The sequence below is a fragment of the Bos grunniens genome, chromosome 9 (genome assembly GCF_055505025.1).
Source record: "Bos grunniens cultivar Pamir isolate PY7600 chromosome 9, Bosgru_T2T1.0, whole genome shotgun sequence".
NCBI classification, from domain to species: Eukaryota; Metazoa; Chordata; class Mammalia; order Artiodactyla; family Bovidae; genus Bos; species Bos grunniens.
The window spans coordinates 43,179,929-43,204,478 of NC_141173.1; the positions used below are offsets into that span (position 1 = coordinate 43,179,929).

The 24,550-nt window shown below is 44.1% G+C and overlaps 1 protein-coding gene across 7 annotated transcripts in view; it reads left to right on the forward strand.

Moving 5' to 3' along the window:
* The first annotated feature begins 2,568 nt into the window (after positions 1-2,568).
* The window catches only part of SCML4 (Scm polycomb group protein like 4), a 100,029-nt gene continuing 78,047 nt past the window's right edge, over positions 2,569-24,550 (forward strand). For 2 of the 7 annotated variants that reach the window (XM_086317462.1, XM_086317465.1), the window contains exon 1: positions 2,681-2,939. In XM_086317462.1, coding sequence (XP_086173588.1) covers positions 2,819-2,939 — 121 coding nt within the window. In that variant the 5' untranslated portion in view covers positions 2,681-2,818. Of the gene's footprint in view, positions 2,940-24,550 lie in introns of all 7 variants that reach the window. The other 5 variants (XM_086317467.1, XM_086317463.1, XM_086317464.1 and 2 more) reach the window with 5 other exon arrangements.

Here is a 24,550-nt window from a genome sequence, read left to right on the forward strand (position 1 = left end):
GTGTTATTTGGTTAATGGCAGAGCTGAAACAGGAGCAGTGCCAGGAGGCTGTGTGACCAGATGACTAAGTACTGTGTCTTTGGGACAAACAGCCTGGGTCAGTCTTGTATCTAACACTTCTGAGCTATGTACTTGAGGAACTTATTTAAAATCCTCAAGTCTCAGTTTCCTTATCTGTAAAATGGGGGTGATACTCATAATACGTACTTCGTAGGGTTGCTGTAAATGAGATAACATATGAAAAGGACTGGTACATAATATTTCCCCAGTAAATGTTTGTTATTATTATGATAACAAGGGTTGTGTTTTCTATAGCACTGATGCCCTTGTCCAGGACACAGTCTTAGTTCTTTACCTGATTCTTGTGTTGGAACCACAGCTCTCCACCAGCAGCTGACAGAGGAGGATTACTCTTCAGATAGAGGCTACTCTAAGTAGGTTTGTGTTTGGGAGGCCCTGAAATTAGCCTGCTCCCTCTGGACACTTCTTGCTTACTACAAATCCAGTAGCATTTGTTTGGAAACAGTGGAGCATGCTGCCTATGGTCTGAGACAGAAATGTAACCACAGTATCAAAGAAAATTGACAACATGGCACAGCTAAGCATCCTGATCATAGCCCAGGGATGTAGCCCAAGACCTGGAGATACATTAGCTCGGAAGGGCCCCTTTTCTTCCCACAGACTCCTGAGCTTGTCTGCAACCATCCTACCAAATTTCTTTTCTCTTATGTGTTTGACTTAAAATTTTCTTGGAATTAAAAACATGAACTTAATTACTTAAGACCTATAGTCATGGTTGTGTAAAGAAAGAAATCCCAGTAAAATTGCCAATTTTAAAAAATCTAGCTGCCATCTATCTAGTTTTTTAAAGCAAGTTTAGTTAATTTCTATTTTAAGCCTCATTATACGATTTACCTGTGCTACCAATGCCTGTATCCCAGATACCCTTGACTTAAGGACAGGTCTTGTGGGCCCCAAGGACCAGAATTACAAACCCTCACAGAGCTGGGTAGAACAACTGAAAATTCCTTTATTTCAGGCAGATCCTGCCAAGCCTTTTTCTTCTTTTACCGGATTTGGGAAATAGTCTCGATTATTTAGGAAAATTTTATTTGACTTCTCTGAAGAACCATTTTAAAGTGAAGACTGGTCGTCTCAGGCCAACATACTTTGCTGAGTATAGTGTAGGATTATGTTCAAGGCCATGGGCATAAAATACTACCACTGCTGGCCAAACGGAAAGCATCCATTGGGTCCTGTTTTCTTTCCTCCTCCTCTTCCTCTCCCCCTTTAATGAAATAAACTTGTATTAAATGAGCAAAATGAAAAACTACCAAACTTGCCTTTTCCCACACAAAGCAAAACAACAAAATTACATGATTAAGTAAATTAAAGTGGTGAATTTACTTCTTGCTCAATAAGTACAATGCTTTGATTTCAGAAAAATTTAACTTTTTTCTGTGTTTATAATCTGAGGAGGGAGATTTCTTATTTCTTTCTTATGGGACTCTGTATATATATTCAGAAAAACCTCAAGTTGTAATTTCATTTTTTCACTCTCAGTAACTGTCCAAGTTGTGGCCTAAACTTTAATTAGCCCTGGTTGATGTTTGGTCCTGGCTAAATTTGCTTGTTGCTCATCCCCAGGAGTAAGCCTGTGGGTGGTCACATATTAAATGGATGTTTCATTTTGTAGGAAATACTTGGGAATAAAACATCAGGATGGGGTGAAAGAGGTGGGCAATGGGGAGCCTTGCTCCACTTAACAAAGAAAAGAAGAAAAAGTCCCTTTACCAGTATAAATTGATTTGCCACAGAGAATACAATAGGGCATGGAGGGTGAATAGCAGCCCTTCTCCCATGTAAGGACCATTCCACCTCATGAGGCCTCTATTATATTTATGAGTATAAACCATGTTTACACTTCTGCATTTACATATAGGTCCAGGGCCCAGGTCAGTGCCCTGTTTAAAAGAACTAACCATATGCGTTGTATGTAGCTGTATACATATGACCATGGTATGTTCACCTGTGTAGGCACACTCTTCTGGCAAATGCAGTCTCCTAAACAATGATGTCATTAGAATAATTCTTTTTGTTTTATTTGTCCAAGGTCAAACATTCACTCTTTCAGATCACCGGTATCTTATAAGCCCGGTGCTGGCTCACACTGCTGCAGGACTGGGACAAAGAGATGATGTTACAGTCTGGTTTCCATGGCAACAGAGGAGGGGTAATGAAAACCAAAATGTTGGAAACACCCATTCTGACAATTGTAACATAATTCAGGTTATTACAAGGATGTAACTACTAAAGAAGCAGAAGTGTCATTACCTTGCAGCTCGTGTTGGCAAAAAAGCTACATTGCACATTTCTCTAGTTGGGCTGCTAAGAGGAAGGAAACACACACACAGACACACACACACACACACACACACTCGCGCGCCTCGTTTTCTGCATGTAAAATGTGTGTGTTCTTTAAAAGCCAGTGGTTGGCTGGTTTTCCGGACATGATGTGGTTGAAGCTGTCATCGTAATGGAAATTCATTGCTGTAGCTATGGTAAATCGAGTTTTCTGCCTGTGCTGAATGCATTAGTCTAATGAGATGTTTGCAGCCGGAGAGCAGGGCTGCTGGAGACTAACTATGAGCTACTAACACACGGGTGGAAGATTAGCTTTTGCAACACTCGGTTTGCATGTACTGAAAGTCATCTGTCTTCTGAGTCAACATTCCCGGCCTGGTAAAGAACCTGATCAGGGCTCTGGTGCACGAACTGTAGGTAAGGGAGATGCACAATTGGTGGGTGTGCCGCTGCCATGGGATCCTTCTGTTTTCACGATCAGCATGACAGGTTACCTGTTTCAGATCTTCTGGGTTGCATGTCTACCTTTACAACAACGCACAAGCATCCTGCACTAAAACTGCTGAGGCTGGCAGGTAAACTTTAGTTCCTTCTGCTCAGAATACAGTGATGTCTTGGCCAGATCTCAGAGGGGGAGATGTGGTATAGAATTATATAGTTTACCCATTTGGTGTGCACTCTACTTTCACTCTGCATTTGAATATGTAGAGAGTTACTGTTTTTCCCAAATGTGAACTCAAATAATTGGTTCGCTTATTTTTGGGCATGGTGATTTCACTTTTTTTGTTTTTTAATTATAAAAAAATTACAGTTCATCTCGGGATAAAATATATTAGCCTAAAATTTAATGTTTATAATCAATATGTTGTGAACATGCAAGAGTGCTTTTTAACATTGAATTTTGTGTTTTATATCTCAGATGGAATATTTCATATGTCTTTGTGTTGGTTTGCCTAATTTACCAGGATAGATGAGAATACTATTTATTGCTAGATGCTGGTGTTGGTTAGTTTGGGCAAAACAAACAAACAAACAAACAAAACACAACAAAAAAACCCAGGTGATTGTGGAGTGTCAGGAACAGTTTACCCAAGTTCGAATACAGAGTCACCTCCTTCCCAGGTGGGGCTTTTTGTGACTTGAATCCAGCAGCATGAAGCTGCCTATCAAGGTTGCTTGCTGTACAGGACAGGACAGTGAATGAGGGTGAGGTGCCAGCTGCAAGGGAATCATTTCATTGATGGTTCAGGTGCAAAGTCAAAAGTTCTTTCCACTACCTGTAGCAGTTTAGGAGAAGAGGCTCTGGATTCTACAATAATACTCATGAGGGTCAAGACAATCAGTAGCTTCCTGAGAAAGTGGCTTTGGGGTTAGTTTCAGAAATTGTGGTATTTGAGAAAGTAATCCAGTCACTTCAGAATCCAGATATTTGTTGTATACTTTGTTTTTCTTCTTTTTCTGAGGAACCATTTTTGAAAACTGAGAAACTTGGTTCTTTTTCATCCTCACGACTTTTTTTTTTTTTTTTAATAGGCTATTTAGAGTGAAAGCATAAAATAACTTTGAAGGAATTTACAGTATGGAAAAGTAAACTACCTAGGGTGCAATATTCCTGTGCAGCGATTTTGTGTGTGTGCTGTTTGGTAAAACTAGCCTGAAAAAATGAAGCGGGTATTTGAGCAACAGCGCTCGGTGATTACCTAGCAAAGCATTAATGAATCGTCTAAACTCAAATAAAATGTGAATGTAGAACCTTCGGTTTTAGGGAAGTAGTTTGGTGACTTCACGGTCTTCATCTTTCAAACGTATTTGTGACAGATATTTTTTAAAAAATATGAATGTACTTTCTTTATCTCTGTAAGTTGTGCATGTGGAGAGGCTATGTATCAATTTGGTAAATATATGTCTGCTTGATTTGTTGAATTATAAGAAAAGTGAAAATTCCACAAACACCCAGTTCTTTTATGTTTAACACGTTTAAATTTCTTCCCTGTGCCACTTAAATTACTTTTATTTTGCTGCCAGCGCCCACCGCCCAAAACAACAGCAATAATAAAAACCTAACAAGAAAATGAACAATAATAGAAAGAAAACAAGAATAAATTGCTTTCGGTCATTTATTTGCTTTTTGTGGTGTGTTTTTGAGGCAAGTGAAACCAGCAGAAGCAGTTTCACTTTCTATAGTTCTTGGTTTCTGGGGTTTGGGGTCGCAGGGGTTCTTCCAGCAGCAGGTAATATACGCAGTCGAGCTGCTAGAACACAAGCCAGCCCCAGGTACTGTCTCTGCTCTAAAGCTTTTGTATTGAAAATTCAAAAAATAATGACTTTTTAAATGTGAAATAATGTTTCCTTATTATAAAAATTCAAGCGATGCCCCAAAGTACAAAGATAGGATTTCTTTTTTTTTTTTTTTTTTTAATTTTAGACTTTAATTGATGTGAAAAATCAAAAGCAGAAACCTCTCATATTGTGGGGGCTTTTATGTATTTTTAAATCTCAAATTTGGACCTTAAACACTTCAACAAGTTTAAGGAAACATTGCTGAAGTGCCCTTTAAACAAGGGATGTCCAGAGAGAAATAATCTTTATGCACACGTGGGGAGTTAGATTTTACAGGGTTTGGTAGGTTTGTTTACAGTCTGGCGCGGTGGGCGGACACATCTCACATGTTCACTCGCTCCTGAGGACGCTTTAGAGCGAATGCGAGTCGGGCAGAGATGAGGCGGGGCTCAGAACTGGCACCCTGGGGCTCCGGACAGAGCTCCGCGGGTTGAGGTTCCTCCCGAGGCTTTACCCTGGAAGCCGCAGTGTCACCCCAACGCCAGGTGGCCGGGCATGCTTACCCCGATCCACCCGTCCCGGAGAGAGCAGGAGACCACACCACCTGGGAACTTAAGAGCCCAGACACCTCCAGTTTCATTCCCTGAGGCTTCTCCTCCACCGAGCCTCTGCTTTTATTTGGGGATGGTGTGGGAGAGAAAAGAAAAGAGATGAGGAAAGACTCTTTTCCATCAGATTATTGAAGGGCATACAATTTGGTTTAATATTTTGGAGCTGAAGTTTGTAAAAGCAGTCCCTTTTGGTGTGAGCACACGTGCTTCTTCATTTCCGTGGGCAAATCTGACATTTCTAGGAGAGAACTTTGTGTGAGTGCCCCCTGGACATTCTACTTCTTAATCCTGCAGTCTCTGGAAAGGCTTTTTAAAGATTTACACGTTTTTAATGCTTTTGTTGCTTTCAAAGGCAGACAGGTGAGGAGAGGCAAGGGGGATTAAAAACAGCCACTGGGAGAAAAATCAAATGGTTTGGTCCCTATATAATACAACAGAAGCCACCACTGTGTCTAGTAAATTACTCTAAATTTTAATTAATGAGTCACAAAAGCCACACCATAAGCTTTAAAAATTACCCCTTTATCAATAAGGTGATAATTAACTTTCTCTGGAATTAGCAATTCTCTCAGCCCCGGGCAGTATGAAGCCTAGTAAATTCTCTGGAAACTTGCCAATTTTTAACAATTGGTCTTTTGGCAGACCTACTGGATTTTAATTCAAATGTCTATTGTGACATTTTCTAACGTGATTCAGAGACCATTAGGATCACCCAAATTGTGGTAAATTTCTGAAGTTTGAAAGAGTGGCTCAGAGTGTTTGGATTGCCTTTGCATCTGTCGCTTTGTCTTTCTTCATTTTCCTTTTCTACCTTTCCCCCGCGGCCCGCCCCCCGCCCCCGAAAAAAAACCTCTGCATTTGCAAGAACGCCACAAGCTAGTCTCTGCTGTAAATCTCTGCTAGAATCTCTGCTGTAAATCTATGTGGTGAAGCCTGCGTTTGTTGCTACGTACAGACCAAGTTCGAGTGTTTGGCTCTGAGCCCACGTGGTTCTAAGTGTTTTTCATTGTTGTTGCGTTCATCTCGGTTTCAGTTCTGGCAAGGGTTCGTTCCTCAATATGTCTGCAAACTCTCACCCGCGGTTTGTCCGATGCCGAGATTGACTGAGACTGAAGAGTTGCAGGCCATTTTCGACGTGCTCCGGGCTGTTTGAAATCGGGCTTATTCTGAGCTATGAGGATTAACGTCTGAGGAGGCAGAGGAGCCCTGAGCAGCCTGCTCCACCGCGAACCCTCCCCTACCACACACTCCCGGGGCTGCTGGTCACTTGTGGATGGCATTCAGGGGCAGCCTGAGTAGGGACGCTGCTATCCGGCCACAGAGGCTGGAAGGCAAGTGGTGATGGGTGTAGATTGCTCCTTCAGGAGTCAGACCTCTCTCTTCACCCTCTGGGTTCTTTAAACATTAGCATCGGTGAGCTGTTACTTCTCTCAGTCAAGAGGGCTGGATAGGATGGGATGCTGGAGACAAAGCTTCCTACTGTGTTAAGCTGACAGCTCTGACGCAGTCAAGATCATTCCTCCCTTGGCGGGGTGGGGAATGGAGAGGAACAACCAGCAGAATTTGTGCATTCTGGAATAAATCAGCATTTTTCAATCTGAAGAGGCACTTTGCCACCACCGAGATAAAACACCTCTTGCTTCTTGCAGTGATTACTTCGTGGACTACTATTTTAGCCCAGAAAGGAATTTATTACCCAGTGGCAGTTCTCACTTTGCATTAAACTGAAAAGTCATTCCACCGAGTCTGTGTGACACCCTGAGTAACCGGAGTGTATTCTGAGATCCACAACGGGGCTTCCCTGGGATTGCTGTCGTTACTGTTTGACCAGTTGTGATTTATAGAGAATTGTAGAAACGCTTCTTTACCATCCCACCAGCTCAGACACATTCTCCCTGAATTTTTATTTGTGGGGAGGCAGGTGTGCATTTCATTGTCATCAGCTGCATTTATTGATTACATAAGTGGAAGCTGGTCCCAGTGTTACTGCTTCCCACCCCACCCCCTCTTCATGTTAGTGCTTTTTAGGAAAGATTGCACCCTCCTTTGAGCCCTTTGGGGAAGGGGTTGGGCTGAGGAGTGGTGGCCTTCTTGTCTCCATAGGGCATTCAGCACAGAAGCAGAGGAGTGGAGTTGGCTGTTGTGAGAAAAGTAACGTGCCAGGGAAAAATAGTGTCATCGCTATACTTTGAAAGGCGGTAATGTTGTTTGGTTAGCTCCATGACTGTGACTCAACTTTTGGGAGCTGAATCTTTGGTAACAAAAGCCTTGCCCTTTTTGTCTCTCTGTGCTGACCATTCTAGAGCAAAAGCCCCAATTCTTTCAAAGCAGAAACATATGGCTGAAATTCATTCTAATGAAATAGACAGCCTTTCATCAAGATGGGCACTAAACTTGGGAGCAAATGCTGATCAGGGCAAAGCAAAGAATTATACGGGTTGGGTCCTAGTCCATCCCAGGGAAAATAGCACTGAACGAAGGTAAAAACCAGGGAGAGAGCCTGTTTTATCCCTCTTCCAACGAGGACTTGACCGTTACCCTGTCTTCCTGTATCCCTTGGTGCAGTTCAGAAAGGATTCAGTAAGAGCCGACAGTAGCTCATGGCTGTCAGCTCACAGAGCTTATGGGTCGTTCGTTTTCTTTGGGAAGGAAAGATTTTCTATGTTCCCTTTCACATTTGTCCACAAGTCATCCTGAGACATGGTTGTTCTGATGAGAACACCAGGGTGGAACGCCAAGGAGTGTGTTTTTCTCTGGTGTCCCGAGCCAGGCCTTGAGCCCTCTTGCTGGACTGACATTAACACTCAGTGGCCATGTGTCGGGGTCTGCCTTGAATGCAGCCTTTGAGCAGGCCTGGGGCTGGCGTCAGGATTTGAATCCTGTTTTGACAGAGTTCTGGTAAAAGAAAAAAGGAAGAATTGAGAAAAACCCATGGTACAAAACAACTTTAGGGCATTCATGTTTTTTGTTTTGGAGCTGGTAGTTGGAGCTTGTGTTACTTAATTCCTCTGGGTCTAACCATTTCTAAACTATTACAAGCCAGGAGGAATCATTCTCATTCTTTGTGGCCTTCCAGAAAAGAGGCTGACCTCTTTTCTTCACAGCCTTTAGGATTTAGTGCCCTCACTTGGGAAATTATGGTGATGTCAAGGTTTAATTAAACCATTAGCTTTGAAGATATGCTCTTTATTCTAAAGTGAATAACTCCTAAATTCACTTTATCCCAAAGTGAATAACTTTATCCGAAAGTGAATAATAAAATGTTGGGTGAGGCATTGGGTTTTTTGATCAGGAAAGAACTCCACTGTCGGAATGCAGCTCTATCATTTTTCAGTCCAGAGAAACCTGTGGTCACTAGTGTGGTTCATGCTGTTGCCATTGTTGCCTGTGCTGGGGGGCTTTGCTGCCAGATTTGGGGGTCAATAGCCATCTGTGCGTTCCCACTTCTATTGAGCATTCCCCCTTACAGATGCCAAAAGATACTCAAGCACATTTGATTTGACTTTACAATCTCATTTGCAAAGGTGCTTCAAGTGGAAAGCTGTAGAAAGTTTTAAATTTTGGTGCACATAATTATAAAGCATAGGAACAGTGGGGAAAAAAATCCATCTGGCTCTAATGCCTGAAATCATCACCTACAGTGTGAAAATATAGCCCTTGTATTGAGTGTTTGCAATGTAATTAATACTAAGTATTTAGCATAAATAATAAGAGCAGACTGTAAGGTGAGACTGTGTTGGTGCCTAATGTGGAAATAGTTAATTGGTCCCACAGTGAGAAGCTGTACAACTGTTTTGTGTTAATGAGACTAAGTGAATATAAACTCTCTCCAGGGAATTGAAGTTAGAAACTGAAGTTGGGGTGCAATGTGTGTGGTGATGTGTGGGGGCCAAAGGTACAAGATGCTATAAATGGTCTGGTCCTTTCTTTCTATTGCCCTTCTTTTAGTTATGAAGTCATTTGGCATGAACCCAGTAAAGAATAAAGTACCTAAAATTCTCTGATAGCAGAGTAAAGAAAAAATACATTCAGAAAAGTTTGTCTTTTACACACATTTCCCTGGAAGCAGCCCAAATCTGCTAGGATGAAGTGTAGAGAAATTGAGTTCCTACTAGTTGGCTTGAGACCAGAGTAGTGTAGGATAAACTGGAAGTACAGTCAAATCCGCCTGCAATGTAGGAGACCCCAGTTGGATTCCTGGGTTGGGAAGGTCCACTGGAGAAGGAATAAGCTATCTACTCTACTTCTTGGGCTCCCCTGGTGGCTCAGACAGTAAAGAATCCACCTGCAATGCAGGAGACCTGGATTTGATCCCTGAGCTGGGAAGATCCCCTGGAGGAGGGCATTGCAACCCACTCCAGTATTCTTGCCTGGAGAATCCCCATGGACAGAGGAGCCTGGCAGGCTACAGTCTATGGAGTCACAAAGAGTCAGTCACAACTAAGCGACTAAGCACAGCACAGCACAGTCATCAAGAAAAAAAAAAAAAGATCTGTTTCTCTTGGGCCACTGCTTTTATGACTATACTTGACATTTCTAAGCCCAAGTAAAAAATATTTCCATGGGACCAAGACTTAGCTGGTCTTTGTAGATTTCCAACAGTGGACAGGGTGGTTTAGGTGGCTTCCTGGACAAAGTTAAGCAGTGACCAGCTGCCCTTTGGTTGAGATTTCATATATTCTGCTTGTGCACTTGCTAGATTTGGGACAGGATAAGAAGAATTTACACTGAGACTGTGGATCCACTTAAGTCTTGGACCATTTTCTAGCCAGCTCACCCCTCAGTGGAAGCTGGAAGGTTAAAATAATAGCCTAAATAATGATATTGAGGGAAAAACATCTGACATTTGAAGAGTTAAAAGTGAAAACATACTCTGAGAAGTGGTCTCTAAGTGATCACAAGATTCTTTGACTGAATGGGTTTTGAAGGTCTCCCTCCCAGGGCAAGCCTCAGTCTAGTTGTTGGGAAGGGTACTTGGGATAATGTACATAAAGTTCAAAGGAGACAGTATATGGAAAAGGGCATTATAAACTGTAAAGTGCTATACAAATGGTAATGTTCTTAGCCTCCTTAATCAATGGAAATTGATCAAAGGCCAGGAAAGAAATTCAGGCAAGGCTTTATTGGGGCCCCTCCTGAAGCAGGAGGGAGCGAGGACAAGTAACAGGTTCCCTTGCTCCCTTGCTTACTCCCTGAGGAGGGCTGAGCTGGTTGCTTATATGGGGTGAGCTGTAGGGGGTGTGTCCAGGGGTTGGGCAGAGTGGGGTTTGCCCACCCCGTTGGTGATGTTGTGTGCAGGGGCCATGCATAATACCCTGCTTTTGCTTCCATCAGCTTTCTTTTGCTTCCCACTTTTAAGAAGTGGCAGTCGGAGAAGGCGATGGCACCCCACTCCAGTACTCTTGCCTGGAAAATCCCATGGACAGAGGAGCCCGGTGGGCTGCAGTCCATGGGGTCGCTAAGAGTCGGCCACGACTGAGCGACTTCACTTTCACTTTTCACTTTCATGCACTGGAGAAGGAAATGGCAACCCACTCCAGTGTTCTTGCCTGGAGAATCCCAGGGATGGGGGAGCCTGGTGGGCTGCCATCTATGGGGTCGCACAGAGTCGGACACGACTGAAGTGACTTAGCAGTTGGGTTTTTGGTTTTTTTGTATCTCGTTATCCATAATTTGCCTCAACTGCACATGCACATAGCTATTTTTAGTCCCATATAATTTCTTTGTCTTTTGTTGCTCCAAGAGACATTTGTCCAGGTGCAAGCACGAAGCAAAGGGTGCCAGGTCCCAGCCTATCCCAGTAGTAAATGCCTGTTTCCATTTATTGAGCACCATATGCTCAGGGGTGTTGAGGAAAGCACGAAACATGCTTTATCTCATCTGTCTTTAATCTGATTTAATCTGATTTAATCCACATAGTAAGTCAGTATGGGAGGGGCTATTTTTACCTTCATTACACAGATAAGGAAACCAAGGCTTAACTTGTCGTGGGTCACATGGCCCCGTGAAGTCTGCTGAGCCTTGCCTTCAGTTTTGAAAAGCTGATGAAGTGTCTGTGTCTCTTCACCACTGAGGGTGAAGAGAAAGAGTTCTTTCGTGCCTTAGTGCCAGCTGCTCCTGCTCAGCCTGGCTGGGCTGCTCCTAGGTCCAGCAGGTTCCAAAAAGGAAATGATTCCCTGGTGTTTCCACTTGGCAAGCCATTTTTGATCCAGAGCAAACTTTTTCTTTTTCTTTTTTTTTTAAAGCAATGGGCTCTCAGGCTTGTCAAACTCAACTCTCATTTTTATTACAAATACTTTTTCACACCCTGTTTACAATCCTGGGCTTCCCTTGTGGTCAGCTGGTAAAGAATCTGCCTGCAATGCAGGAAGCCTGGGTTTGATCCCTGGGTTGGGAAGATCCCCTGGAGAAGGGAAAGGCTAGGCACTCCAGTATTCTGGCCTGGAGAATTCCATGGACAGTATAGTCCATGGGGTCGCAAAGAGTCGGACACGACTGAGCGACTTTCACTTACAGTCCTGAAGTAAATTTCCCAGATAATATAACCCACCCACATCCATGATTTAAGAAAAGTCTGCATGATGTCACCTGTGAGGTATTACAAAGAGGAATGAAGGCAGCATAACTTGTGATGACTTCCAGCGCAGGTGCCCGGCTCTGGATGCTCCACAGTGACGAGATCAGGTGCATGACCTGCCACCTCCAGTGCAGCTGGAACAGTGAGTGGGACTGGGCCCTTGGATAGCACGCACTCACGCTGCTGCCAGTGACAGGATTTTCCAAAGTGGTAAACAACTCTTGGAGTTGAGAAGAGTCTTTCCTTGATTTATGTACTGATTGAATGCCTGGAAAATATCATAGCCAAATAGAAATACATTATGTTTACATGTACAGGAAGTTAGTTCTAGGTTCAGAAAAATGAGGTCTTCCCTCATGTGATGGTCTGGTATGACACTGCCACCTTATGTGGGACAGCTCCGCGCACTCAGCGTCCCTGGTCGCCACCCTCCAGTAATGTTCACCCTGCCCCCAGCTGCGGACCAGGTAAAAGCATCTCCCACACACTTCTAAAATGCCCCTCCACAAGCGGTGTTATCACCATCACCAAGCACCTGGAGGATCAGAGCCTGCCAAGTTGCTGTGCATTTCACTACCTCCTCAAACACTTGATTAATTATGGCTTAGAAAGAAGATGGTGCTGTTTTGCCAGCTCCCTACATGATTACTAAGCAGAGCCATCTCAGGTATCACGGTAGGAATTTGGGGGTAACTGACATTCTAAGAAGATGCTTGCTGGTGAATTTCCTCCAAAAACTGTAGCTTTTAAGCTAAGTGAGAAGGCTCTTTCTATTATGTCTCATTTTCCTTCAGAGTGTGAGTAGGTTTTATGGTAAATACAGTATTTTATAAATACCTTTGTAAAATCATCACTGTTTTCCTGGGCTTACTTAAGCTCATTAATTCTTACTGATTAAAGTTTTTATTTTTACTAGGTATCCACACAATAACCCTGGAACATACCATTATTCCACTCTACAGACAAGACTCCCCCATGCAACCCCCATACCCCCTGAGATTCAGTGAGGTTAAGCTCAAGGTCACCCAGTCGGTGGTATATGTGGTCTCGAAGCTGACTGTGCCTGACTTCAAACTGATGCCTTTGCTCCAGTGTGACCTGGCTCCTGCCTTCGTTCTGGATACATGATACACTTTTATCCATGATGTGGAAACCTCATGTCGGAGTACTTTCTCCTTCTTCCGTACACAAGAATGGGGTGAAGGAATAAAGATGGCACAGATTCTTTGACATTTCTCCCATGGAGCTGTAGGGGTTCATTCCCTCTCTTTGACTCTGGGTTGTCCTAAGTGACTTGTTTGGCTTGTAAGATGTGACTTCCAGGACAGAGGTAAAGAGCCTCTGGGACTCTTGGAATGCTCACACTTGGAGTGCTGAGACACCACGCAAGAAGCGTGACTGCCCCAGGGCTGCCAGGCCACAAGAAGCTCTGGAGACCCTGGAGAATGAGACACCCAAAGGGACAGAGAAAGAGATAGGATACATGGAGCCACTAGATATGTGAGCGAAGATGCCGTCCTGGCAGTGGACCTTCCTGTCCCAGCCTCCCCAGCTGATGCCTCAAGGATCAGAGACAGACTGCTCAGTTGGGTCCTTCCTAAGTCCCTGACCCACAAAATGATGACACCTGCATAATAAGCCACAAGTAGTTGGAGTAGTTTTTAAGTGTGGCCACATTAAAGCACATAGTAATGTCACTCTGTGTGTTGTACTGTGTGTTGGGTATTATTTTTGGTGCCTAAGAGAGAAGGGTTTTCCACTTAAAAAGGAGGGTAAGATTCACTATAAAATATACTTGATTTCCATTTGGTAGGAATTGAAATGAGAGAAGTTTGGTCCATGTACAGTTACCATCAGGAGTATGTATTTTCAGGGGAGCTATTATTTTAATGCGTGTATTTAATCTTACAGTTAGCTTATATGTTTATATAAAAATGTTTGATTTAAACATCAATATTACAGGGTTGCTGGAGAAGGCAATGGCACCCCACTCCAGTACTCTTGCCTGGAAAATCCCATGGACAGAAGAGCCTGGTAGGCTGCAGTCCATGGGGGTCACTAAGAGTCGGACATGACTGAGTGACTTCACTTTCTCTTTTCGCTTTCATGCATTGGAGAAGGAAATGGCAACCCACTCCAGTGTTCTTGCCTGGAGAATCCCAGGAACGGGGAAGCTTGGTGGGCTGCCGTCTATGGGGTCACACAGAGTCGGACACGACTGAAGTGACTTAGCATAGCATAGCATGACAGGGTTGCATTTTAAAATTCATTTATTTAAATAGGCTGTTAAAAGATTTAGTAGTTATTAGGTAAATATGGTACAGGAGGCATATTATTAGGGTTCTCCAGAGAAACAGAACCAAGAGGATAGATAGACTAATTAGAGATAGAGATTTATTATAAGGAATTGGCAGGAAATTGCCTGGTGGTCCAATGGTTAGGACTCGGCTCTTTCACTGCTGTGGCCTGGGTTCAATGCCCAGTTGTGGAACTAAGATTCTGAAAGCCACGCAGCGTGGCTCCCTGCCCCTTCCTCCCACTCCCACCTTGGCTCAAATGATTATGGAGGCTGAGAAGTTCCATGATCTCTGGTCAACAAGCTATAGACCCAGAAGAGCCAATAGTAGTTCCAGTCTAAAAGCTGGCCGACTTGAGACCTAAGAGGAGCTGATGTTTCAGTTCAAGTCTGAAGGCAGGAAAAAACCTGATGTCCCAGCTCAAAGGCCATCATGCAGGAAGAATTCCCTCTTACTTAGCCTTTGTGTTGTATTCAGGCCTTCACTACCCACATTAGAGGGAACAAATCTGCTTACTGAGTCTACAGACTCAGATGTTAATCTTATCCAAAATCATCCTCACAGATACACTTAGAATAACGTTTGACCAAATTATCTGGTTGTCCTACAGTCCAGTCAAGTTGACACACAAAATTCACCATCACCATAGGAGATGTTCAGACATGACAGACATCACAAAAGTTGTAGCTAAGGATCTAAAGTTGGCTAAGCACTGTATTGTACCCTGGGCCATCCCTATTGAGGGTCTGAGAGTTTGGAGCTAAAATTCTTGGTGATATTGCTTAGTTCACCTATAGAGGCTGTGAGACTCTGAATCCTCCCTGTAATGTGCCTGGAGAAGTTATACTTTGGCTTTCAGAGGAGATTTTAGATCAGAGAATTTCCTTGTTGGTGACTCTTCTTCTGGGGAGATTTGAGCCATCTTTCAGACTTCCAGCTGTCTTCCTGGGAATGGCCATTCCCTGCACCCCACAGCTGGTTGCCCTGTTTTCTGTGGGCACCTCAGGCCACCCCTGCCAGCTCCTGCACAGAATTGTATGTCACAGCCAGCTTGGTCCTCTCGTAAGAGAGTGTCTACCCTGGGAGTCAGGGTCGCTGGACATCCTCTCTCAATACGTAATGTGAAGTCTGGCTCTATGGTGACAAGGAGCTCAGATGTGATGTATACAGTGTGACATCATAGGTGCTATAATAAGTCCATGTCTCATGACCATGACGGGAGTTGGACATTTTCATATGCCCCTCTGGGCTGGGCTTGTTTGGATGATGCTGTGTGACACCATCAATTTCACTTATCTTCTGTCTTCTCTCTGTGAATTTGTGTCCAAACTGCCCTTGGAGGTGGGATGAAAAGTCCTTAGAACAACATTTTTATCTCTTTGACCCCTTTGACTTAGGTTTATAGCAGAACAGAAAATCAGAGGTGGGTACCTCAGGGGATTGAAGAAGACACATCTTTTCCTCCAGGCGGGTTCCTTCGACTGGGGGTACTCTGGACAGCCCTCACTCACACAAGGAGCTGTGAATCAGCAGAGCCTGTACTCGTCCTCTCCCTGACTTCAGTGTCTGAGAGACAGATGGAACTTTCCACAGTGCATACTGCCCCTCTCAGTAGGACACAAGACCTCCTAAGATAATGTCCTGGGAGACATCCTAAGATGCTTTGTGCACCAGTTGGGTGGGGGGAGGCTTGAAGATACAGATTCTACTTAAGTGAAAACTACTAATCTACATTTCATCCCTTTAACTAGATTTTCTTGAACTCTTCAGTGTAGTAGTTCCTTCTTATTCTTGAGAGGTTAACCTGTTGAAAATGAATGATAATTATTGTGACCTGAATTTGACACTGATGTTCGGATGCATGTGGTTAACAGGCTTTGTGTGAGGAGGCTGACATGCTCTTGCTGCTGTGTCTATGACAGTAGCAGGGTCAAACATCCCGAAGAGGTGTTTATGTTTTCTTTTTTTTTCATCCAGCTTCTCTATTACTCTGGGTAAAATATGTCTCCCACAGATGAGTGTGGAGGCATGCAGCCAGACCGACAAAGCAGGAGGGAGTCATTGAGGGAGATGTGCAAAAGTAAACTGAATTCTGAATATCACGCAATTGGGCTGATGTGATTTGGAGCAATGTGATGCGTGATGTTTGTTTTCCCCTGACACTGTAATTAATTCAAGGAAGCACTATAGATGGTTAAATTTTACTAAGCAGGTAATAGAGCTGTTCTTTGAAGTAAAATCAGTGGCAACAACCTAGTCGTTTAACAGTCATGTGAATGGAAGACAATTACAGTTTGTGGGAACTGTCTCCATCAAGTTTGGAGAACTGTCTCCATCCAATGCAGACAACATCGGCAGGGCAGGGCGGCTTGTCTTTGGCGGGGTGTTGCTGTGAACACAATTCACAGAGTTGATGAGTGTGCAGGGAAACGGCCAAGCATTTTTCCCATCTAGCCAAGGAGAGTGCTTAACTCGCTTTTCAGATATTCCAGCCAGTGTCCAACAGGGAATTGTTCTAATAAATATGACAATAACATTGTAATGGGACAAGAAGGGCTGACACAGCATTTAGTTAATTTGTGTTCGGCATTAGCAGGGAGCTTTGCAACCCCTGGGCAATGAAACAGGAGCATACTGGTTGACTGTAGGCATTTTAATTAGAGGTCTTGGGAATATTTCTCTGCTGTTGTAGCTGAGTGAAACCTGGCCCCACAAAGTTTACCCAAGGCGGGCTTTCCTCCTTGCCCTCAGCAGCCATTAAAAGGTCTTACCCAAGGCAGGGAGCTGGGGGAAGGGAGGAAAAAGTTTCTATGAAGAGAAGGACTCCTGGTGGGCTGGCATCCAACACCAATTAGCTACTCAGCTGTCAGCACCCAGAGCCCTCGTTTTAAGCAAGTGGTGGCAAAGATTGACAGAAATGGCTCGACCCCATGATGGGTCCCCAAGCATTTTTAAAAGGTTCTTTTGACTCTTGCTACCTTTTCATAATTTGGCATAAATACAATGCAAGAATAAAGACATTGTAAATCAAAAGCTGTTAGCGCACATGGCCCCTGAAATTTATGGGTATTAAGTAGAAAAAGCTTAGGAACATTTCACCAAATAATTTTCCAATCCCCTAAGACTCATTTAAATTTCCCTCCTCTCCCTCCCCTGTTGCTGATGCACATGCTCTGGTTGCCAGCGATTTATCACAGAGGAGCACCTGAGCCCTAAGGTGGGGGAAACCAGTTCTTTGCCATCAGACAAGCTGGGGGATTCTTGTAGGGTGGAGATCAAAGCTCTGCCCAGATACCAGCACCATATGGGCAAAGAGCCAGGGAACCAAGAGAAAGATATGGCAGCTGCCCTCAGGTCAGTGATTTGGCCTTGGAGATGCATGAGTCAGAAGAGATGAAAAGAGGCGATCTAATCACCTCGGCAGTGGCAGGGCTGAGATTCAAATCCTGGGTTGCTCAGACACCAGTCTTGCATCACAACCTCAAGTGCGAGGCAGCAGCTGTCCTCAGAGATTTCCCTCAGTGACAAGTCACAGTCACACACACGAAATAGATAACCTCCAATCTAAGGGGATTGAGGTATTGACCTGAATGGCTCTCTAAGAGAAAGTACAAGAATTGGGTGAAGGCAGGGAGGCTTCCTGAAGGACGTCATCCTTAAAGGGCAGGAGACTCACTTCTGGTGCTAGTGGATCTGACTTTGTCTATCTGAATGGCCAGAGTAAGTTTCTTCTGTGTGTCTCACCTGTCAAGAGGAGTTTAGTAATTTTTTGTCAAGTTGACTAATTAACTATTACTAACAAACATTCAGATGGTGACTGCAGCCATGAAATTAAAAGACGCTTACTCCTTGGAAGGAAAGTTATGACCAACCTAGATAGCATATTGAAAAGCAGAGACATTACTTTGCCAACAAAGGTCCATCTAGTCAAGTCTATGGTGTTTCCTGTGGTCATGTATGGATGTGGGAGTTGGACTGTGAAGAAGGCTGAGCACCAAAGAATTGATGCTTTTGAACTGTGGTGTTGGAGAAGACTCTTGAGAGTCCCTTGGACTGCAAGGAGATCCAACCAGTCCATTCTGAAGGAGATCAGCCCTGGGATTTCTTTGGAAGGAATGATGCTAAAGCTGAAACTCCAGGACTTTGGCCACCTCATGCGAAGAGTTGACTCATTGGAAAGGACTGATGCTGGGAGGGATTGGGGGCAGGAGGAGTAGGGGACGACAGAGGATGAGATGGCTGGATGGCATCACTGACTCGATGGACGTGAGTCTGGGTGAACTCCGGGAGTTGGTGATGGACAGGGTGGCCTGGTGTGCTGCGATTCATGGGGTCACAAAGAGTCGGACATGACTGAGCAACTGAACTGAACTGAACAAACATAAGTAACAATACCAGTTGGTTTCTACTTCACTACTAGCAGAGGGACTTAGTAACCACCATCCAGGGCACAGCTGGGTGGTTCTGCTCCTTATGTTGACCTCTGATGGGCCCACTGCTCTGCAGACATGAACACCTGTATCCCAGGTAGCTCTGGAAACAAACAAGGTAAGATGGGTATAACACTAGCATATTGCCTGGCCACAGGGAGTGTGCAATAAGTTGAAGCTAACGTGAGTCTGTCTTTTAGCACGTGGATTTTCAACTGAGCCCCTGTTCATTGTCTGTGAGGACAAAGTCTCCTTCTGATTGTCTGTCTTTCTGAGTTGATAGGGGACCCTCTAAGTTGATAGCTGCTTGGAAGAAGTAGAGAAGGTAGTAGGCCCAGAACTCCCTATGTGTCTCCTGGCCCTATGATAAATCTTATTTTATTCAGTGAGGAAGGAAGAGAAGATGAACTCCTCCTTAGATATTCTTCTGAAGCTGGCAGAAATCTGTAGATCAAGAACTCATAACTGTGGCCTTCTCCACATGAATCCCTGGGCTCTCATGCTCTCTGATCCCCAGCAATCCTGGTTCTCCTCAGAGATAACATTTGTCCATTTCAATGGCATTGTTCCTATTATAATTAAGAATGTTATATTTCAGACCCAAGCTAACTTCTCCTCAGGTCTCCAATATTCTAGCTATCATGTGCTCTTAGATCTGAGGGCCCATAAAACCGCTCACCATACATATGAAACTTTACGTCACTCTTCACTTAGCTAAGTTGGAAATTTTATAGTTTAGGAGAACACAAAGTCAGGTTGAAAATATGGCTTTGGCTGGGTCTGGGCATAATTGGGGTTTTCAGGTGTAGTTTGGCAGCTTTCATCTAACAGAAACATCAGGGCTCATAAAATCAGTCCAATGTCAGAGCTTCAAGGTACTCTATTAAATATTCCTGCACTGGCTGCCATCCCTCACTTTTTAGAAAATGAGGGTATGCTAATGGCATGATATGTTGCTTTAAAGGCCACAATCTCCATTGTTCTCACAATGAGGGAGAAAAAGCACGCTATTAAAAATAAGTGGTGTCTGATGTTTTCCCATCCATTCATATTTTAACATCTAAGAGCAGTTCTACATTTTAGGCACTATTTTGGAATACAAGAAAAAAGTTAAGTCATGGTCCCAGCCTTCATGGAGCTGATGATATACTGGAGGGGTCAGCAAGCATTTTCTGTAAAGGGCCAAATTGTCAGATGTTTTAGGATATGGGCCATTCTGTTTGCAGCCCCTCAATAGTGCCTTCTCCACGCCCCTCAGGTCTCCAGTCCCCCCTCCCTCCCTTCAGCCTGCTGACCCTCACTCCTCACCTTATGCACACCCAGGGTCTCCTCACCCAAAGGACAGCTGTCAGGATCTCCAGCACAGGCTGATTGTCAGGATGAACCAAGGTGACAGTGTAAAGCTCTCACTCAGACCCTGGCTGCCTCCCTTCCTTCCAGAGGAATCTGAGAAAGTAACATCCCTCCCCTCTCCGAGGTTAGATCATTGACTCATGCCCCACTGCAACCCAAACATCTTCTCCAAGACTACTATCCATACAGCTCTTTCTCTTGAACGTTCTACTGTCCCTCTGTCCTGTTACACTTTGCCTAGAAACACACTTGAAGCTGCTAAGTCACTTCAGTCGTGTCCAACTCTGTGCGACCCCATAGATGGCAGCCCACCAGGCTCCCCCGTCCCTGGGATTCTCCAGGCAAGAACACTGGAGTGAGTTGCCATTTCCTTCTCCAATGCATCAAAGTGAAAAGTGAAAGTGAAGTCGTTCAGTCGTGTCCGACCCTCAGCGACCCCATGGACTGCAGCTTTCCAGGCTCCTCCATCCATGGGATTCTCCAGGCAAGAGTACTGGAGTGGGGTGCCTTAGCCTTCTCCGAGAAACACACTTAGGTCTCCTCTATTTAAAGAGGGCTTTAAAGGAGGAGAGTTGAGGAGGAATCTCCTCTAGCCACCATTCTTTTTCTTGTCAATCCAACTGGTCTCCAGCTACTTTAACTTTCCCATCATCTCTTTGTTAATTTCTGTTTCTTCCTTATGCTTTCCCCTCTTAAAGATAGATTGAGCTGTAGAAAAGGAGGGCTTTAGAGTCAAGCACACTTTCTGCATCACCGTCTGTAATGTTACAGAGCCTGGACAACTTACATAGCACCAAGAACCTCACCTACAGAATGGGAACAGCAAGACCTCCCTCATGAAGGGATTTATGAGAATTCAGCAAGTAGATCAGTGAAAGGCACTGTGTCAGCACTTGGCATGTGTCAAGTGATGCTCAATAGATCTCTTTCTCCTCCACCAGCTGCTTAAGGAAGGGCAGGGGCCTCCTTCCTTGGGGTTTAGGGAAGAGGGGGCTGTTTACTGTTCTCCCCCCATCTTTGTTAAGACTTGGAAGAAAGCAATATAGGATTCAGGTCATGTGAAAATACATAGGTGCCCAGGTTAATTTCATTAAATAATAAATCTACTCAATATATACTTATTCAGCATCAGCTATATGTTCATCTCTATGAAAGGCCTGGGGATGAAAAGTTTGTGCTTGCCTAAGAGAAGCTCTTAGTCTGGTTGGAGGTGCAGAGAAGCGAGCCAGGCAAGTCACACGCAGCCATCATTACCAGGCACTGAGAGGTCCGCTGAGGAGGAGTTCCTACAAAGTGCCATGGGAGTGTAAGAAGAGGGTGGTCCTCATTGCTGGACAGGTAGGGAGTCTTGACACAGAAATGACCTAGGAAGCTTCTGGAAGGATGACTTTCAGTGTGCCAGGGCAGAGGTGGGAAGGGATTGCACAGGTGAAACAGTGTGTACAAGACAGTCTGTCTGTAGATCAGGGGGAACATGCCTTGGGTCTGGAATGGAGAGAAACAAGGTGAGAAAGGCAGGCTAAAGGTGTGAATCTCACCATGATTATCCTCTAGAAACAAAGAATTAGCTTCCATGTGGAGGGGAAAGCAGACTTCCCCATGTAAATCCAGAGATTGAGCTAGGACCAGGGGAGAGGAGTTTCTGGAGGGCAAGGTTCAGCTCAAGATCAAGAAGAATTTGCAATCAGTCATATCTAGCAATGGAGCAGGTTTCTGTAGACCATGTGTAGGCCCATGGCATATGAGGGCAGCAAATGTGGAGACTGGCTCCTCTGCCAAACATAGGAGGAATCATAAATGGGATGAGAGGGAGAGGTGAACTTGAACTCCACCCTCACCCAACCCTGCTCAGATGACAAGTGCTGGTCTCACGCCTCAGGCTAGGATGAGAGCAGGGCTTCCTCCCAGGTAAGGGCTGTGTGTCCAGCTCAGCTCTGGGTTGCCTCAAGAGCCTCAGTTTTGTCACACTTTTTCTTTTTAAGGGACGAGAAAAAGTGGGACAGCTGGATAATATCCTCTGCTAGCAGGAGAAATATAGAGGGCTGGCCAACTTTTAAAATTAAAAGGTTTTATGTGTCTGTGTGTGTATACACATATACATAGGTATAAAATATTGTGTTTGGATTCCAATATTAGGTCCTTGGATGCTTCACCAACATATTGCAATTTCAACCTGGCTCCATTTTCTCTGTCTCTTTGTACACCCCTCTGGGTATCCTGCATCTGTAAGGCTGAAATGAAACTTGAGAAGCAGAGCCCTGGACCCCACCTTTCCTTGCCAGGGGGTCTGGCCTCAGGCAATGGTGGGCACTCTGCCAGGGCTTAACTTTGTAGCAGGCTGTTGAGGGTTATTTATTTATTTTAAACTTTTTTTTTTTTTAGTTATACAAGTTGTACACACACATGTTCATGTTTAAGATGAAAATGAGTAAATTGGTATGGAATTCACATAGCTGTGTTCTCCACACAGCAGCCAGAGCAAGTCACATTACTTCTCTGGCTCGGAAATGTCTGGTGATTCTGCATCTCAGAGGAAGAACCAACACTCATAAGTGATCTACAGGGTACTACACTCTCTGGCCCCTTATTCTCTCTTTCACTTCTCCCACCCCACCCCTCAGACTGTCTGCACCGAGTATTCTGGCCTTCTCACTGTCCTAGTACACCAAATACATAATTACTGTGGGCTTCTTGCTGTTTTCTCTGCTTGCTATATTCTTCATTCACATATCCTCAGGGCTCACTCTCCAAGTTCGAGGTCTCTGCTCAAATAGACCTTGATGAGAGGCTTTCCCAGGCCATCAATATAAAATAGCACCCTAATTACCATCAGACTTTATCCCCTTTAACCTAACTTATTCTTATAGCATTTATCATTACCTAGCTTATCACATATTTGTTTGTTTATTGCCTGTCTCTTCCCACTAGAATATAAATTCCATGACAGCAGTGACCTTTTGTTTTTATTCATACTATATTCAAATCCTGAAAGATGATGCTGTGAAAGTGCAGCACTCAATATGCCAACAAATTTGAAAAACTCAGCAGTGGCCACAGGACTGGAAAAGGTCAGTTTTCATTCCAATCCCAAAGAAAGGCAATGCCAAAGAATGCTCAGACTACCGCATAATTGCACTCATCTCACACGCTAGTAAAGTAACGCTCAAAATTCTCCAAGCCAGGCTTCAGCAATATGTGAACCATGAACTTCCGGATGTTCAAGCTGGTTTTAGAAAAGGAAGAGGAACCAGAGATCAAATTGCCATCATCCGCTGGATCATGGAAAAAGCAAGAGAGTTCCAGAAAAACATCTATTTCTGCTTTATTGACTATGCCAAAGCCTTTGACTATGTGGATCACAATAAACCGTGGAAAATTCTGAAAGAGATGGGAATACCAGCCCACCTGACCTGCCTCTTGAGAAACCTGTATGTAGGTCAGGAAGCAACAGTTAGAACTGGACATGGAAAAACAGACTGGTTTCAAATAGGAAAAAGAGTATGTCAAGGCTGTATATTGTCACCCTGCTTATTTAACTTCTATGCAGAGTACATCATGAGAAACGCTGGGCTGGAGGAAGCACAAGCTGGAATCAAGACTGCCAGGAGAAATATCAATAACTTCAGATATGCAGCTGACACCACCCTTATGGCAGAAAGTGAAGAAGAACTAAAGAGCCTCTTGATGAAAGTGAAAGAGGACAGTGAAAAAGTTGGCTTAAAGCTCAACATTCAGAAAACTAAGATTATGGCATCTGGTCCCATCACTTCCTGGCAATTAGATGGGGAAACAGTGTCAGACTTTATTTTTCTGGGTTCCAAAATCACTGCAGATGGTGCTTGCAGCCATGAAATTAAAAGACGCTTGCTCCTTGGAAGGAAAGTTATGACCAACCTAGACAGCATATTAAAAAGCAGAGACATTACTTTGCCAACAAAGGTCCGTCTAGTCAAGGCTATGGTTTTTCCAGTGGTCATGTATGGATGTGAGAGCTGGACTGTGAAGAAAGCTGAGTGCTGAAGAATTGATGCTTTTGAACTGTGGTGTTGGAGAAGACTCTTGAGAGTCCCTTGGACTGCAAAGAGATCCAACCAGTCCATCCTAAAGGAGATCAGTCCTGGGTGTTCTTTGGTAGGACTGATGTTGAAGCTAAAACTCCAATACTTTGGCCACCTGATGCACAGAGCTGACTCATTTGAAAATACCCTCATGCTGGGAAAGATTGAGGGCAGGAGGAGAAGGGGGATGACAGAGGATGAGATGGTTGGATGGCATCACCAACTCGATGGACATGGGTTTGTGTGGACTCCGGGAGTTGGTGATGGACAGGGAGGCCTGGTGTGCTGCGGTTCATGGGGTCCAAAGAGTCAGACACAACTGAGCGACTGAACTGAACTAAACACTATATTCTTAGGGCTCAGAAGTAGGTGCTCGTACAGTGGTGTATAGTAGGTGCTCAATAAGTAGTTGCTGAATAAATGAATGAATTAACAAAGATCATAGTAGAAAGCAAATGACGTCTCTCTTTACCCATTTATGTGCTCAAACCCATTCCACGCTTGGCATTGTATTAGTATATACTTCTGGAAACTGTCTTTGCATGTGTAAGAACACCTAGAGGCTTCTACTTCCAGTTAG